Source organism: Chiloscyllium plagiosum, unplaced genomic scaffold (assembly GCF_037043375.1).
Source record: "Chiloscyllium plagiosum isolate Xiang-an unplaced genomic scaffold, Cpla_swu_hap1 HiC_scaffold_1, whole genome shotgun sequence".
Taxonomy (NCBI): domain Eukaryota; kingdom Metazoa; phylum Chordata; class Chondrichthyes; order Orectolobiformes; family Hemiscylliidae; genus Chiloscyllium; species Chiloscyllium plagiosum.
Window position 1 is genome coordinate 38,054,060 of NW_028270139.1, and position 15,435 is coordinate 38,069,494.

The window sequence follows — 15,435 nt, forward strand, 5'->3', positions numbered from 1 at the left end:
CATCTGCAGTCCTCACTTTTGCCTTGCTTAATTGCCAAAAACCTTTTTGTCAGTTCTCGGGCAGGTGACTAGATGGTACTGTAGGTCATTACCTTGAATTAAGCTACCACATTTGGATAAAGCAATTACTTTATATCAAATCATTTGGTAAGAAAAAGGTTTAAAATACCTATTTTTTTTAAAGTTAATGGAATGTTCAACGTATGTATGACATGATGGTATGTTCTGCGTATTACAAAACTGAACAATGTAAAATATGATTGTTCAGTAAAGATCTCACCATTTTCTTTGTACCCCATCCCCAGAATTACTTCTGGTGCTCTATAATAACGGGTTACTACATAGGGAGTCATCATGAAGCTTGTTCCTGCAGTCCTTGCCAGGCCAAAGTCAAGGATTTTCAGTGTGCAGTCTGACTTTACCACAATGTTGCTGGGTTTTAGATCCTGTGAATATAGAATAATAAATCAAAGTACAAAATAATTTGTCAGCTTTCTGACACTTATATCACTAGCAATTATTTATTTCGCACTACCTGAAAGAGATTTGTGTTCACATTCTCTGGATTGTTATTCCAGCCCTGTTACTGCTCCAGTTACTAGTCCAGTAACATAACCATGACCAGAGAAGCATTGGTGCTGAAACTTAAGGGCCCTGTTGTGGTACAGTCGTGAATTCCTATTCATGAACCGGGAGGTCTGGGTTCAAATGCCCCTGCTCCAGAGGTGTGTGTACTAACATCTCTGAACAAGTTGATGAGAAAAATAGGTTAGTGCTGAAATTTAACTTACCAGTTGGTGGAGGCAGGGGAGAGATGTGTGCAGGATTGTATGCTTCATCCACTGATGGCACACATGAAATGACATTACCAATAGTCTAAAAGGAACAAGGGGCTATGTAGGGTATTATCATTAGCCTAGTAATCCAAAGATACAGGCCAATGCTTTGGGGGGCAGATCCAGGACAGATGGTGAAATCCTATTCTAAATCCTTTTTCAATGAAAGTCAATGTACCATTTGCCTTGCTAAATTCTTGCTGCATCTGCTTGTCTATTTTCATTGACTGGTGTACAAAGTCACAGAGATCTCTTTGTATACCTACATTATCCACTATATCACTATTTAAATAACACTCTTCCTTTCTCTGTTTCACACCAAAGTGTATAACTTTACATTTGGCCATGTTTTATTGTATATGCCAAGTGTTTGCCCACTCTCTCTCCGCTAGTCTGAATCACCTCAAAGCCTCCTTGCATCCTCCTCACAATTCACAATCATACGCAGTTTTATATTATCAGCAAACTTCAAAATGTTGCATTTGGTTTCTTCATCTAAGCCAATTCTATATATCGTCAATAGCTTGGGCCCAAGCACTGCTCCTTGCAGTACCTCATTAGTCACTGCCTACCACTCAGGAAAAGATTCATTTAGTCCCCCGCTCAGTTTCCTGTCTGTCAATCAATTCTAAATCCATGCCAACATATTAACCCCTATCTCATGTGCTTTCATTTTGCGTACTAACTTCCCATTAGTTACCTTGTCAAAAGACTTCTGAAAGTCCAAACACACCACATTCACTGATTCTCCCTGATCTATTCCAAAAGGAGCATCATCAAAAAACTCCAGTGGCATTGTCAAGCATGATTTGCCTTTCATAAACCCACGCTATCTTTGTACAATTCCATTGATGCTTTCCAAATGCACATTCTCATGTCTTTTATAACAGACCCTTGCGCTTTATAATGATGTTAGGCTAAATGATCTATAATTATGTTTTTTTCTTTCCCTCCCTTTTTAAATAATGCAGCTACATTTTCAACCCTTCAATTTGAAGGAACTGCTCCAGAGCCCATAGAACTTTAACCACCAATAATTCCAGGCCACTTCCTTTAGTGCTCTGAGCTGCAGATTTTAAGGCCTAAGTAATTTGTTAGCCTTTGACACCATTAATTTCCCTAGCACCATCTTCTTACTATTACTCATTTCCTTCAAGTATGCTCTCATACTAGGCCCTTGGTTTCCCCAACATTTCTGGAAAATTACTTGTACCTTATTTTTTGAAGACAGAACTAAAATATGTGTTCATTTCTTCTGACATTTCTTTGTTCCCCATTATAATTTCCCTGGCTTCTGACTGACGCATTTGGCTTGATATTATTATAGAAGATTTTATAGTCAGTTTATATGCTGCCTCGAATTTTATCCTCATATTCTATTTTCTCTCTCTTGATCCATGTTTTTGTCCTCTTTTGCTGAATTCTAAAATGCTCTGAATCATCAAGCTTGCTGCTTTTTCTAACAATTTTATACATATCATCTTTGGATCTAATACCATTTCTAACTTCTATTGTAAGCCACGGATAAGCTACCTTTGGGATCCAATGTTTAAAATTTACTTCTAACTCCTTGTATTGTGCTTGGAGGACCTCACCGTTCCTTTTCCATAGACCATCGGCACCGATATGTATGACGACCACTCTCTGTTCATTCACCCCCTTCAGAAGCCCTGCAGCCAATCCGAGACATCCTGGATCCTGCCATCAGGGAGGCAATATGCCAGCCTAGAGTCTGTTTGTGACCACAGAAATGTCTGAAGTGTTCCCCTTACTACTGAGTAGTTTAGCCCTGTCATTCTTTTTCACCCATCTTGTGTGTCAGAGCCAACCATGAACTTGGCTTCTGCATTCACTTCCTTAGATGTTGAAGGAGTTCATGTCCGAATGCAGCAAGATCTGGACAACAGCCTCAAAGCCTATCCACCATCTACAAGGCTTGTGTCAGAAGTGTGATGGAATGTTCTTCACTTGCCTGCAGAAGTGCAGCTCTAACAGCACTCAAGAAGCTTGACAAAGCAGCTCCCTTGATTGGTATTCCAATTGACACTTTCAACATTTACTCTCTACCACTGAAACATATTAGCCACAGTATGTACCATCTCCAAAATACACTGCAACAACCCATCAAGGCTTCTTAGGCAGTACCTTCCAAATTGTGAGTCTAGCAGTGGTTCAAGAAGGCAGGTCATCACCATCTTTTCAAGGGCCATAATGGATGGGCAAAACATGCTGGCCAAGTCAGTGATATCCTGTGAATGATTTTTTAAAAATGGTGTTGCATTTTCTTGGCTCCATAATAAATACTATAACTTGCTGTTGGTCCTTCTACAGCCTTACCCTTTGATTGCATTCCATTCACATTATTAGGGCATTTCTTTCAGTTTTACCTTTACAGGGAACTACTAGACTTTCAGTTTCTTTCCCCCTTGCTGTCAGCTCACTGTGGTTAATCAAATTAAACCTGGAAATGAGATTGGTCGTGGTCATATGGCAATTCTATTGGATGTTAGGCAGCTCAAACTGGCCTGATGGAATAGAAGCCATGAAAATCTGCTGGATAAAGTGTCAATATGTCCCAAGCCATTCATGTGATGGAGTAAATTTACACTCAATACTTATTCTTAAACTACAGGCATGAAATCATAGGGCACAGCAGTTTTAAAGACTACTCTTATGAACAATGATCCTTCATTTTAGTGCAGCCCTCTATAAAATAAAACCTGAAATTGCTAACTGGAGCAGTTATATTGTAATAAATCAATAATAACGCGTTCTCATGTCCTTAAAGATGTTTTTATTGACCAGAAACTTTCTAAGAATTAATGCCTTGTACAAAACCAGCTTTAAAGCATGGTCTTGCAAGTTTTCTCTCGTATGAAGCTCTCCCACTCAAGTAAATTCAAAGCCTGAGATTGTGTGCTTTTGCAGAATACCTACCCTGTGAATAATGCCAGCAGAATGGAGGTGTTTGATGCCACACAGCATCTGGTACAGTAGGTAGGACATTCGCTCATGATCCAGTTCCATTTGGATTACCTGGCACAGGTTGGCATCCATCAATTCCATAACCAAATAGCTATTATCATATGAAGGGAGAAAGAAAGCTGTTAGAATGATCATTGTCATTAATTACCAATTAACAAAAACCTCAATGCTTATTCCAACTGTGAGCAAAAGCCTTTTAGTCCTATCTTCACTGTCCCTTCACGAAATGTTTGCTACTCAGCACCTACCCCGAAGCTGGAAGAACAAAATGGAATAGGTCATAAACTCTCATCAACTGAGATAAATGTGCAACTTGATCACCTCGATACAGACGGAGCATGAGCAGTTATCTTAAGGCTATGCCCCTCAATAAGAAAGAATGTCACTGTAACCACATCAGTTCACTTTACAGCAGGAAATGGTTAGACATTTATGGAACTGAAGGAAATGATTGTTAGCTTTTGCATTTTAAGTTAAAGCACTCTCTTGGAGCAAGTTCTAACCTGAGCCAAGAGAGAAACAGAGGGATTTTCCAGATAAGTACAACATTAGGACAATTGCAAACTGGACTTCTGAAACACCCAGGTGTTAGGATGTAAGGATTTATAAATTTAACTGCAGTTAATTCAACTGCTTGAAAAATCCAGGTACTTCTATCCGTGTCCACAAAGCTCTCTCAGTCAGATTTCTAGCCATGCAGTACAAATTGGAAAGTGTGCCAAATGGGCTGGAAATCAAACTATAACATTTGGTAGCTGCAGTGAAAATATGGTATCAGTATTATTTTGTTAATTTTTAACTGAGCAATGGCACACATCACCAATAATGCACACACACACACACTCACACAGTGTTACTGTAGTCTAATGTGGCACTGCAGACATTACATTATTTCCAGATAAGCAATTATTTCTAAATTGCAAATAGGAACTGTTGTTTGCAGTGATATCATTTGTACATAATGAACCACCAGTCAGGTGCTGTTGCTACTGGAAACAACATTTTAAAAAGTTGCAAACAACGAATTGAACAGATGCTGATAGACTACTGTCTCTTTTGTTATCCAATAACTGCATTTCTGTCTAATGCCTTACAAAGGATTAGAATTACATTTCATGGGGCTGCTTTGCAAATGACTCATTAACAATCATTGATCAAGTCTAACTAACTTCACAGTAAGCTGTATTCAGCACAGTGATGCGAATATGTTTCTGTTATGTTTAGTCCTTTGTAACTCTTCAATCTCGCTGCTTGATCTAATATACTTGTTTCATTCCTAAACACAGATCTCAGATAATCTCAATTGGAGACAATTCTCAAAGCTGTGATTGTCTAAATTAAAGTATATTATTCAAAATGTTCATATTCTCCAGCAACCATAGTCCTTTACTGTGGAAATGAGAGTGCCTTGGCATGACATAAACATGACCTAAATTAAAACTTCAGAGGATAAGCCAGTAGACGAGTAAAGTACCAGCTATGGCAGAATGAGGCATGTAAATGGCCCTTAGTTGGCCATTTATATGCTTCAATTAGCCAATCGGTAGGGTCCGCCTACTTTACCGCTGGTAAAATGTGTCTGCCATCCCACTGGAATTTTAATTTGCAATCCCCAACCTCCCTCTTGTCATCCCAGTCCCGTAAAATCAAGGATGAATGTGAGGCAAATGGATTGCGATTTTGATACCAAAACTGTGTTGAGGGTGATGCAAAGTATGTAAAGAGAATAGGTACAGTGGGATTAATATTGATTTCTCCAGAAAGAACTAGCACATATACAACCAGGCAAAAGGCCCCCTTCGCAGCTGCAGGCATTCTGGTTCTGTTTAATTCATAGAATTGCCACAATGTAGGAACAGGCCTTTCGGCCCAACACGTCCACACTAACACTTCGAACAGCATGCCACCCAGATCCACGCCTGTAACCCTGCATTTCCCATGCCGATGCACCTAAGCTACACATTCCTGAAAACTATGGGTAATCTAGCATAGACAATCCACCTAACCTGCAAATATTTGGACTATGGGAGGAAACTGGAGTGCCCAGAGGAAACCCACGCAGAGACAGGGAGAATGTGCAAACTCCACACAGACAGTCACTCCATGGTGGAATTGAACCTGGCTTCCTGGTGCTGTGAGGCAACAGTGCTAACCACTGAGCCACCATGCCGTTTCCTTCTACCCTTTAGCCAATTTTCTATTAATGTTAAATTCACTTCCCATTGCCTTAGACAATAAATAATAACCATTAGTTTAAGATTTTGCCAAAAGTTTTTGGAAGTCAAGCCACATTCCATCACTCAAATTGGGATGTCAACTTTCTTTAAACAACACACATAAATGTTGGTCAGAAAGGTTCTTCTCCAGTAGTCTTGTCTTCTAGCTTGTTTTATTTTTGTAATCTAGGCTGTTGAAAAGAGCTCAATTCATTTCCAAACCTTTGCAAAATAACAGTGGGATTATTGAGACCTGGGGACCTATAAAAAGAAAAAAGTCAGTGATAATAAGTACAGGATCTAAAAATTGGCAATCATGGGACTAGACTCAGGCCAGAGTTTGGACCTTGTCTGTGTTGGGTCAGACAGTTGAGACTGGCACAATAAAGTCAAAGGTTTCTCAGACCATGGAGTACTGTTAATTAGTTAGATATTTAGTCCACACAGTGCATCATCTAGCCAGGCAAATCAATAAGTTGTTTTACTTATTTAATGAGAATTAAGATTTATTCAGTGTAGTTTATAGAAGTCCACAGTTTTCAGGCATCTCTGGTTTCTGATGGCCAGTAATGTAATTGTACAACCTAACTGCATTTATAAGTTTTCATCCAATCTTCAAATAAAGTTGCCTTTCACTCGAGTGGGAAAATCAATAGTAGCAGATGGTCATATCCCTGTTATTGTGGATCTCTCTGGTGTCCACAAACACATTTCTGTCAAAACTAAAGCACAGAAACAGAAGTCAGTCCAACTGGTCCAGCGAATGTTTATGCTCCACAACAGCCTTTGTCCACACTATTTATCTCTCCCCTAGCAGCACATTCCTTTCTCCCTCATGTACTCATTTCACTTTTCCTTACATCATATTTATAGCACAGAGACAGGCTATTTCTCTCAGGAGGATGAAGATGGCATTTATTTATTTTTATGCATTCATACATGTGAGCATCACTGGAAAGTCTAGCATTTATTGCCCATCCCCAGTTGCTCTGGAAAAGGCAGTAGTGAGCCATTTCATGTCCCACATGAGTGTGCTCATTGTTTGTGAAAAACATTAGGATGTCTCAGTGAATGAGATACGGTGCAACATTCTCCTTTGATCGTTTCTGCACTCCTCCCTATTTCAAATCTAAGATTCTCATAAACAATTTTAGTTTCCAGGTCAGTTTTGTGGCTTAAAAATAACAGGTTCAACCAGTCAGACCCTCCATTCAATCTCTTGCCTTCACTTATTTTATAATCAACATATCAAATCACATTTTTACTAGGAATTTCCATCACCCTCAGTTTAATGTATCTTTCATTGATATTGCCTGACTAGTCAGTGGGATAAGCCTTCCTAATTATGTACAAATAGTTATGAAGAAGATTTGAAAGACATTGATTGGGCTGAGCTTACTTGTATGGTGATTGCCAGTGTCTATCTGATTTCATAGACATGCATATTAAATAGTTGAAGGAATGATAAAGGTGAATCTAGATGTGACTTGAATTCAATTATGAATATAGAACAATGGAACATGGAAACAAGCAAGATAAATTCAGGGGTTTAAATGGATCCATTGTGAAACAACATGATTCTGTCCTTAGCAGCACTCTGCTGTGTGTTATTGTTTATGTTTATTAACAACAGAAAATCTTCAACACTGGGAAGACTGGGAGAGAAGGAAAGGGGCACAGGGGAACAGAGATGAATGAAAGAGTGAGATACAGACTAACTATACAACAACAATGGGCAAGCAACCTGGCTACAATGGCACAAAGCTGACGTTGTTATAACTCTAAATGTCAATATTACTGTGGTAAATGAAACAAAATTCAAGTGACGTGCAAGAGGACTTTGAGCAGACACTGAACATCAGAGGTTCGGCAGAGATGAGAGGTTAGGGTTGGAATTTCCCAGCGTCCTCCTATCTCTGGCCTATTTTTAAAGAGACCCATGAACTGATGGACTGGTCGTCCACCACAACTTCTGTATATTTTTTCACATAATTAGGAGGCCTATTAAAGCCAATGATCAGAGGCCAACTGGATATATTCCTGGCAGAGTCCTGGCAGCACACCATAGAGCAGGAAAACAGTTCCCAGTCGAATAAATATATAAAATACTGAGGAGGGGAACATGTTTGATTACTTACACATCCTGGAATTCTTCTAGTGATTTTTGAGGTGTAAACACATTTAATAAACTGATGATCTGTGGAACAAAACATATATTACTGTTATAACTTGCTTTGTGACTGCATCTAATCACAAATCAAATGATTATGTCATAAATGTTACCATTGAATCAAATCTAAGGGTTAGCTATTAGCCATATTTAGACCTTTCTTCTATATGTGCATGGGCAGTACTTCTAAGTAATCATAAACATTTATTGCAATTCTCCAGCTGACGAGCTTGATTAGCTATTATCTTTATTACATAAAATATTGATAATTAATTTCAAATATATACTTTATTACAGTGGTGAATTTTATTCCATTATACTCTCTGGTCATAAACAGAAAACACCTAAAAAATGTAGAGTTGTGTGCATGTTTGTTTAAGTTTCAACTAATTATGGCTGAGTTGAATGTAATTTTCATTTGATAAGAATTAATTTTGCAGTTCAACTTCAATTAGGCTATGAGAATCAGAAATAGCAAAATTGAATTATTATTCCTGTACATTTACAATTGCATGTTGATTATTAGTTCACAGGTTTTACAAAATTGACAGTATAAAATAACAATAGTTTGATAAATCCCAATTACATGATGGAAGATGTAACCCTGCACATCATAGAACCTGCCTACATGCTGCAAGATGTAACTTTGTACATCAAGGAACTCAAAATTGCTTGGCAATTTATTGTTCTGCATAGAGCAATACAACTGATTCCTGAAAAACAAAGAATGAGTCTGCCTTGAAGACTTACACAAACATAGAGATCTCTTTAAATTATACAGATCAAAAGCTGAAAATATGACAGAATTACCACATAACTAAATATTCCATCATGAGTCAAGATTACAATAGAAAACCCATCATGATTATGAATATAAATTAGTTCTTAGCCATTCACAAGAAGGGATAATACACTGAACGTGGTAGTCTTGGAGCTCACTCAGATGAGAGGAATCAGGTAAACCATTTGGTGTATTAAACTTCTCTATTTGATCAAGATTACATTTCATGAGAATGTAAAATGAAGGCCATTTCAATTCATCTGATTTAATCCTTGCAGTATGTCAAACCTGCAATCTTCCCTGTGAGCATGCCTAAAAAGTGCTCAGCATTCTGGCAAGTTTCTGATAGCTTTAATCTATGGACACAATTATCGATGTATGCATGTAGTAAAAACTATATCCATGTATTGGGAGATTTTAATTAGAAGTGGTGGAATAGCTCAAAAAGCAAAGACAATAAATCCCAAGCATGTACTCAGGGACTTCTTTCCTTAACATTTGAAACTAACATGGTCATTGAATGTTAGTTATTGAATGATCATTCCCGTGTACATTTTCATATTGTTTATCATGCCAGACTATTGAATCCATTAGTGACTTACAAAAAGAAACTCATTCAAAATTCAATTACATTTTTCAAAACAGCATTTGATTTATGCACCAGAAAATTTCATTCGCATTCTGCATACTTAGAGTCATAGAGTCATAGAGATGTACAGCATGGAAACAGACCCTACGGTCCAACCTGTCCGTGCCGACCAGATATCCCAACCCAATCTAGTCCCACCTACCAGCACCCAGCCCATATCCCTCCAAACCCTTCCTATTCATATACCCATCCAAATGCCTCTTAAATGTTGCAATTGTACCAGCCTCCACCACTTCCTCTGGCAGCTGATTCCATACACGTATCACCCTCAGTGTGAAAACGTTGCCCCTTAGATCTCTTTTATATCTTTCCCCTCTCACACTCAACCTATGCCCTCTAGTTCTGGACTCCCCCATCCCAGTGAAAAGACTTTGTCTATTAATCCAAGCCCCTCATAATTTTGTACACCTCTGTAAGGTCACCCCTCAGCCTCCGACGCTCCAGGGAAAACAGCCCCAGCCTGTTCAGCCTCTCCCTGTAGCTCAGATCCTCCAACCCTGGCAACATCCTTGTAAATCTTTTCTGAACCCTTTCAAGTTTCACAACATCTTTCCGATAGGAAGGAGACCAGAATTGCATGCAATATTCCAACAGTGGCCTAACCAATGTCCTGTACAGCCGCAACATGACCTCCCAACTCCTGTACTCAATATTCTGACCAATAAAGGAAAGCATACCAAACGCCTTCTTCACTACCCTATCTACCTGCGACTCCACTTTCAAGGAGCTATGAACCTGCACCCCAAGGTCTCTTTGTTCAGCAACACTCCCTAGGACCTTATCATTAAGTGTATAAGTCCTGCTAAGATTTGCTTTCCCAAAATGCAGCACCTCACATTGGCCCAAATGGTCCAAATCTTGTTGTAATCTGAGGTAACTTTTATCGCTGTCCATTACACCTCCAATTTTGGCATCATCTGCAAACTTATTAACTGTACCTCTTATGCTCACATCCAAATCATTTATGTAAATGACAAAAAGTAGAGGACCCAGCACAGATCCTGTGGCACTCCACTGGTCACAGGCCTCCAGTCTGAAAAACAACCCTCCACCACCACCCTCTGTCTTCTACCTTTGAGCCAGTTCTGTATCCAAATGGCTAGTTCTCCCTGTATTCCATGAGATCTAATTTGCTAATCAGTCTCCCATGGGGATCCTTGTCAAACGCCTTACTGAAGTCCATATAGATCACATAGATGTCACCATCTATTTCCCTAAAGTCTATATCTTCTATATCCTTTTCCACAGTAAATACTGATGCAAAATATTCATTTAGTATCTTCCCCCCATTTTCTGTGGCTCCACACAAAGGCCGCCTTGCTGATCTTTGAGGGGCCCTATTCTCTCCCTAGTTACCCTTTTGCCCTTAATATATTTGTAAAATCCTTTTGGATTCTCCTTAATTGTATTTGCCAAAGCTATCTCATGTCCCCTTTTTGCCCTCCTGATTTCCCTCTTCAGTATACTCCTACTTCCTTTATACTCTTCTAAGGATTCACTCGATCTATCCTGTCTATATCTGACATATGCTTCCTTCTTTTTCTTAACCAAACCCTCAATTTCTTTAGTCATAACTGGAAATTCAGGATGCAGAGTGGAACATATTATACCTATACATTACACATACTGGCTTCCTAATCTCGAGTGTGATGCTGGAAAAGCACAGCAGGTTAGGCAACATCCGAGGAGCAGGGGAATCGTCGTTTCAGGAAGGGCTTATGCCTGAAATGTCGATTCTTCTGCTCCTCGGATGCTGTCTGACCTGCTGTGCTTTTCCAGCACCAAACTCTCGACTCTGACCTCCAGCATTTGCAGTCCTCACTTTCTGCTGGCTTCATAATCTATCAAGATGACAGGAAATGATATGAATAACTTTTTTAAAAATCTTAATATTCTCTTGCTATGGGAAAATCACGAGGTTTAACTCAAGTTATCACAAAAAAGGTTGCACAACAGCAATTTTACATACCAAGAGAAACTTGGTAAAATGAAGGCCATTTGAGGGTGGCACATTGGCTCAGTGGTGAGCACTGCTGCCTTACAGTGCCAGGGAGCAAGGTTTAATTCCAGCCTCGGGTGACAGTGTGGAGTTTGCACATTTTCCCTGTACCTGCGTGGGTTTTCCCTGGGTGCTCTGGTTTCTTCCCACAATCCAAAGATGTGCAGGTTAAGCGAATTGGCCATGCTAAATTGCCCATAGTGTTCAGGGATGTGTGGGCTAGGTGCATTAGTCAGGGCTAAATGTAGAGCAATAGGTTCACGAAATGGGTCTGGGTGGGTTACTCTTCAGAAGGTTGGTGTGGACTTGTTGGGTTGAAGGGCCTGTTTCCACACTCTAGGGATTCTATTGATAAAAATAAAGGTGACTTGATATTTAACACTCTGCAACCAACAATTTTTCTTCAAGAAAATGTGAAGTAAGCAGCATGGATTGTAAAGACTGAAATGATAATGTAAGAGTATGCAGGTCAACAAAGTCTCTGAGTTGCTCCTGCTTTGTTGAAAATGCTTCACTGGAAGTGTGGTGAAAACCAAGTTTCTATGTATAAATGGAGTCCCTGCTGTATATCCAGCTGCTTGACCTTAGAATTTATAACCAATTACCAATCCGGAAAATAATAGATTGCCATCAATGAAATTAAGTTGTGCAATATCAGTACTTTCTCAAAGCACATGGTTTGATTGCAGAAGACTCTTGATCGGATCATGAGATCACTGTTAGTGAGAAAAGTAAAACAATACTTTTTAAGTCACAAATTTATCAGATTTGCAACTTCTCCACCAGATAATACTTCACTGGAAGTTCAAAAAAATGGACGTTTACATGTGTATACTACATTTCTGCCTCAGTTCTGACGTACTACCACGAGCAGAGGAGGAGCAGACTGAGGAACTTCCCTGCTTAAAGTTTAATATATGAATGGATTTGTGCATTTTTCTAAACAGCACCATGGCGACTTTCTGTGGTTGGCAACTCTAGTTTGAGGTAATCCTAGAGGATTGATTCTGATCACATGGCCTTCTGACCACAGAAAGCCTTACCATGTAGTGCCCAGCTGCAAACTATCTGATCACATGCCATTTGATCTTCAGTTTCAAAACGTGTTTGCACTTTGTAAATGTTGGACCCTCGGAATTATAAAAAGACATAGAAAATAGGAGCAGCCATTTGGCCTTTTCAGCTTGCATGGCCATTCAACATAATCATATCGCTGATCATCGAGTTCAATATCTCATTGCTCCTTTCTCCCTGTACCCTTTGATGCATTTAGCCCTTTTTATCCCTAAGAATGATATCTAACTCCTTCTTGAAAACATGGAATCTTTTGGCATTGATCATTTTCTGTGGCAGTGAATTCGACAGACTCACCACTCTCTGGGTGAAGAAATATCTCCTTATTTCGGTCCTAAATCACTGACCCAGTATCCTTAGAACCATAAGATTCTGGACTCCGAGGTCATCAGAAACATCATTCCTGTGTTTATTCTGTCTAGTTCTTTTAGAGTTTTATAAGTTTCGATGAGATTGCTCCCCCCCCCCCCATTCTACTAAACTACAGTGAATATCTCCTAATTAATCATGTATTTCTTCATACGTCAGTCCTAATATACCAGAATTCAATCTGATAAACCTTTGCTGTACTACAGCCATAGCCAGAACATTCTTCCTCAGAAAAATAAATCAAAATGGCACACAATACCCCAAGTTTCACCAGGTCCTATATAATTGCAGCAAGACTGCTCCTGTACCCAAACCCTCTTGCTATGAACGCCAACATGCCATTTGCTTTCTTCAAAATCTGCTCCACCGGCAACTTACCTTCAGTGACTGGTGTACAAGGACTCCCATGTCTCATTGCACTTCCCCCTTTCCCACTTGATCACCTTTCAGATAATAATCATAGAATCCCTACAGTGTGGAAACAGGCCCTTCAGCCCAACAGATCCACACTGACCCCCTGAAGAGTAACCCACTCAGACCCGTTTCCTTACCCTATTATCCTATATTTACCCCTGACTAATGCACCTAACCTACACATCCGTGAACATTATGGACAATTTAGTATGGCCAATTCACCTAACCTGCACATCTTTGGATTATAGAAGGAAACCGGAGCACCCGGAGGAAACCCAGACATGGGGAGAATGTGTAAAGTCCACACAGACAGTTTCTTGAGGCTGGAATTGAACCCAGGTCCCTGGTGCTGTGAGGCAGTAGTGCTAACCATTGAGTCACCATGCCACCCTGATCTACTTTCCTGTTTTTGCTACCAAACTGGTTAACCTCACATATATCCACATTTTAATGTATCTGCCATGATTTTGCTCAATCAACTTGTCCAAATCACACCGAAGCATTTCTGCATCCTCCTCACATTTCATCCACCTAGCTTCGTGTTATCTGCAAGCTTAGAGATATTACATTTCATTCCCTCACCTAAATCATTAATATATATTGTGAATAGTTGGGTCCAAGCACTGACCCTGCGGTACACTACTTGTCACTGCCTAACACTCAGAGATGTCGGAATTGAATATTCTTGCTCAATTTGCCTCCAGCAGCTTTGATGTGTCAAGTTCCAAGAGCTAGGAGGCCACTTATGAGCAGGTAAAGAGCTGGAGAAATAAAGGATGGAGACAGAGAAGAGAAATGAAGGACAGGGCAAGAGGAAAAGCAAAGGCACCTTTACATTTCAGATCTCTGCATTTCAGACTACCCTATCCCAGAAATTACTCTCATTTGATAGACTTTACATTTGTTTCTGATTCTCTAGACCCCTCATGACTATGATCTGCGAATGGTATCAGTGAGCTGGAGATTTCTCCTGTGATATCGCAAGGTGCTTGCTGGTGTGGGACATTCAAAACTTCTGGATTGTTGGAAGCAATGTTTGTGGGGGCAAGTCTCTGATTTTGGAAAACTTGTGATCACCCCAGAAGGTGTAGGAATCCTATGGACTGTTGTGTACTTTATGCTGTAAACAGAAATTAGACTTGTAGATTATGAGCTCATATATAAAGAAAAGAACTTAATCCTAAATATTTCTTCCACTAAAGTGGTAATTCCATGGCCATACACTCTTTTAAAATTAATAAACTTGGTGGCACAGTGGGTCAGTGGTTAGCACTGCTGCCTCATAGCACCAGGGACCCAGGTTCAGTTCCAGCCTCGGGTGACTGTCTGTGTGGAGTTTACACATTCTCCCCGTATCTGCGTGGGTTTCCTCCCACAGTCTAAAGATGTGCACGCTAGGAGGATTGGCCATGATAAATTGCCCTGTACCATCCAAGGATGTGCAGGTTAGGTGAATTAACCATGGCAAATGCGGGATTATTAGGGATGTGGTGGTGGTGGGGGGGGCGGGAGTTGAGTCTGGATGGGATGCTTTTCGGAGGGTAGGTGCAGATCCAATGGGCTGAATGGCCTCATGCCACACTGTAGGGATTCTATAGGTCTATCCTACAATTCTAACTTCAGATCACTGGCTACAATTTCCTAACTAGAGTCTTATGCAAGAGCTGCTCCTCTAGAGAACCAACCCTCCACAGAAAGATCTCATAAGCTTGCTTAATGTGAAGTAGTCTGGAAGTGTATCTTGTTGATTAAATGATGTCTCAGCAGATAGTTGCTGATATTATCTCTGTGACATGGCACACAGTGGGTTTTCAGCTTTGGTTGGGTTGTCAGCGAGATATCAACTTGATTTCCCATACAAAGGAAGAGGCAGAATAAAGATCAATTGAGTCCACTCCTAGTTACATTTGTTCATTGTTAGATCAAATCAGCACTGACAGAG

At 39.9% G+C, this 15,435-nt stretch overlaps 1 protein-coding gene across 5 annotated transcripts in view; it reads right to left on the bottom strand.

Moving 5' to 3' along the window:
* The window catches only part of mapk10 (mitogen-activated protein kinase 10), a 210,687-nt gene that overhangs the window by 68,744 nt on the left and 126,508 nt on the right, over nucleotides 1–15,435 (bottom strand). For all 5 annotated transcript variants that reach the window (XM_087985843.1, XM_087985846.1, XM_087985840.1 and 2 more), the window contains 3 exons: nucleotides 8,176–8,234; nucleotides 3,774–3,912; nucleotides 281–446 (listed from right to left, as the gene is read on the bottom strand). In XM_087985843.1, the coding sequence (XP_087841969.1) occupies nucleotides 281–446; nucleotides 3,774–3,912; nucleotides 8,176–8,234 (364 nt within the window). The remainder of the gene's footprint in view (nucleotides 1–280; nucleotides 447–3,773; nucleotides 3,913–8,175; nucleotides 8,235–15,435) is intronic.